The 1,427-nt window shown below is 59.0% G+C and overlaps 1 protein-coding gene across 1 annotated transcript in view; it reads right to left on the bottom strand.

Annotated features, from left to right (window-relative positions):
- TP73 (tumor protein p73) overlaps positions 1–1,427 on the bottom strand; it is a 65,281-nt gene that overhangs the window by 3,745 nt on the left and 60,109 nt on the right. The window contains exons 11-12 of the mRNA XM_006161187.1: positions 1,339–1,365; positions 663–811 (exon numbers count right to left, since the gene is read on the bottom strand). Coding sequence (XP_006161249.1) covers positions 663–811; positions 1,339–1,365 — 176 coding nt within the window. The remainder of the gene's footprint in view (positions 1–662; positions 812–1,338; positions 1,366–1,427) is intronic.

Here is a 1,427-nt window from a genome sequence, read left to right as displayed (position 1 = left end):
GAGGCCTGACTGAAGCCTGGCAGCCAGCCACTTTGCACGGCCATGGCTAGCAGAACACTGAGCAAGGACTGAACACCCTGGGCCTCAGCCTGTCCCACATGGCGGGGACCATGGGCGACTGTGTGTAAGAGGCAGTGGTTTATAATAGCAACTGAAGCCAGCATCTGAGTGCTCACCTCGTTTTGGGGTTCTGGTGCTGGTGCCTCAGGACACATCTGGAGAGGCACCTACCACATTGGGAATAAGGAACTTCCAGGGTAGGGAGGAATCCCACTGAGCCCCTCACAAGGTGTATGGCATTTAACCAGCACGAGTGAATCTGGTACTTCTATTGCCCTTTTGCTGATGGGGAAACTGAAGCTCTGTGAGATTCAGGACCTTATCTGAGCTCCTCAGCTGTCAAGAGGTGATACAGGGGTATGAGACAGGTGTTCTTAACCACCCTCTGCCTCCCACAAATTCTGGACCCTCCCCAGATCAGGAATAAACAGAGCAGACCATCTGTGGCTGGGCCTCCTGATCTCAGCCAGAGCTGCTGGAGGATGGCAGCATGTGAGGGCCATGCCTGCCAGTCCTGAGCTTGGTGGAAGGTATCTCAAGTCAGGTCCACCCTTGCAGACTCCCCACCCCTTCTGTGGGCCCACCGTATATGAGAGACTCACCCATGGGCCCCAGGTTGGGCCCGGCTGCCGAGCTGTGGGGAGGAGGCTGGCCCACCAGCTGGTTGACCGAGGGCAGCTTGTTGACACCCCCGTGTACCTTGTTCATGGGCGAGAGGACAGGCCCATAGGAGGGAGGCTGCAGGTGGCTCCTGCTCAGAAAGTGACAATGTGAGTAGGTAAGAAGCCAAGACAATGTCATCCCCCAGTTTTCCAACATGTCCACAGACACCCATGGTGTCCCTGTGTCAAGGACAGCAGAGACCTTGACTCCTCTTGGCAATGCCAGACAGCTTCCTGCTCACCCAGCCTCCCTGCCCACAATCTGGCCAGGCACAGCCCTGGGGCAGCTATTGAGTGGGACCCTGGCCATGGCTGGGGGCAGAGTACATCTCGTGCCATTGGAATCAGCCTCCAGGCTTGCTCATAACCAGCCCCTGCTCATCTCTCCTCCGCAGACACTCTCCAGGCCTTAGTGTGAGATATGCAGTGAGGATTGTGACCAGGGCCCCAGGGCAGTGCCCCAGAGGAGGGGGTGCTGAGCAGAGCCCTCTGAGCTCCCTGGCCCTCGCTGCTGATACTTTCGGGGGGTGGGGGGTGTCTCTGGTGCTCCTGGTATTCTCTCTGCCCAGGCGGGTGGTCAGGAGGATGCTGGGCGGGCTCCGTGGGGCTGACTCACGGCCTCTGCAGGAGCTGCTGCTGCTGCTGCTGCCGGTAGGAGTCGACCAGTGGCTGGGGGACCAGGTTCATCAGCTCCCCGCTCCTCTT

Source organism: Tupaia chinensis, unplaced genomic scaffold (assembly GCF_000334495.1).
Source record: "Tupaia chinensis unplaced genomic scaffold, TupChi_1.0 Scaffold138365_1, whole genome shotgun sequence".
Classification (NCBI taxonomy): domain Eukaryota; kingdom Metazoa; phylum Chordata; class Mammalia; order Scandentia; family Tupaiidae; genus Tupaia; species Tupaia belangeri.
The sequence above is the reverse complement of the archived record's forward strand: the minus strand, read 5'-3'. Positions and strand labels throughout refer to the sequence as shown.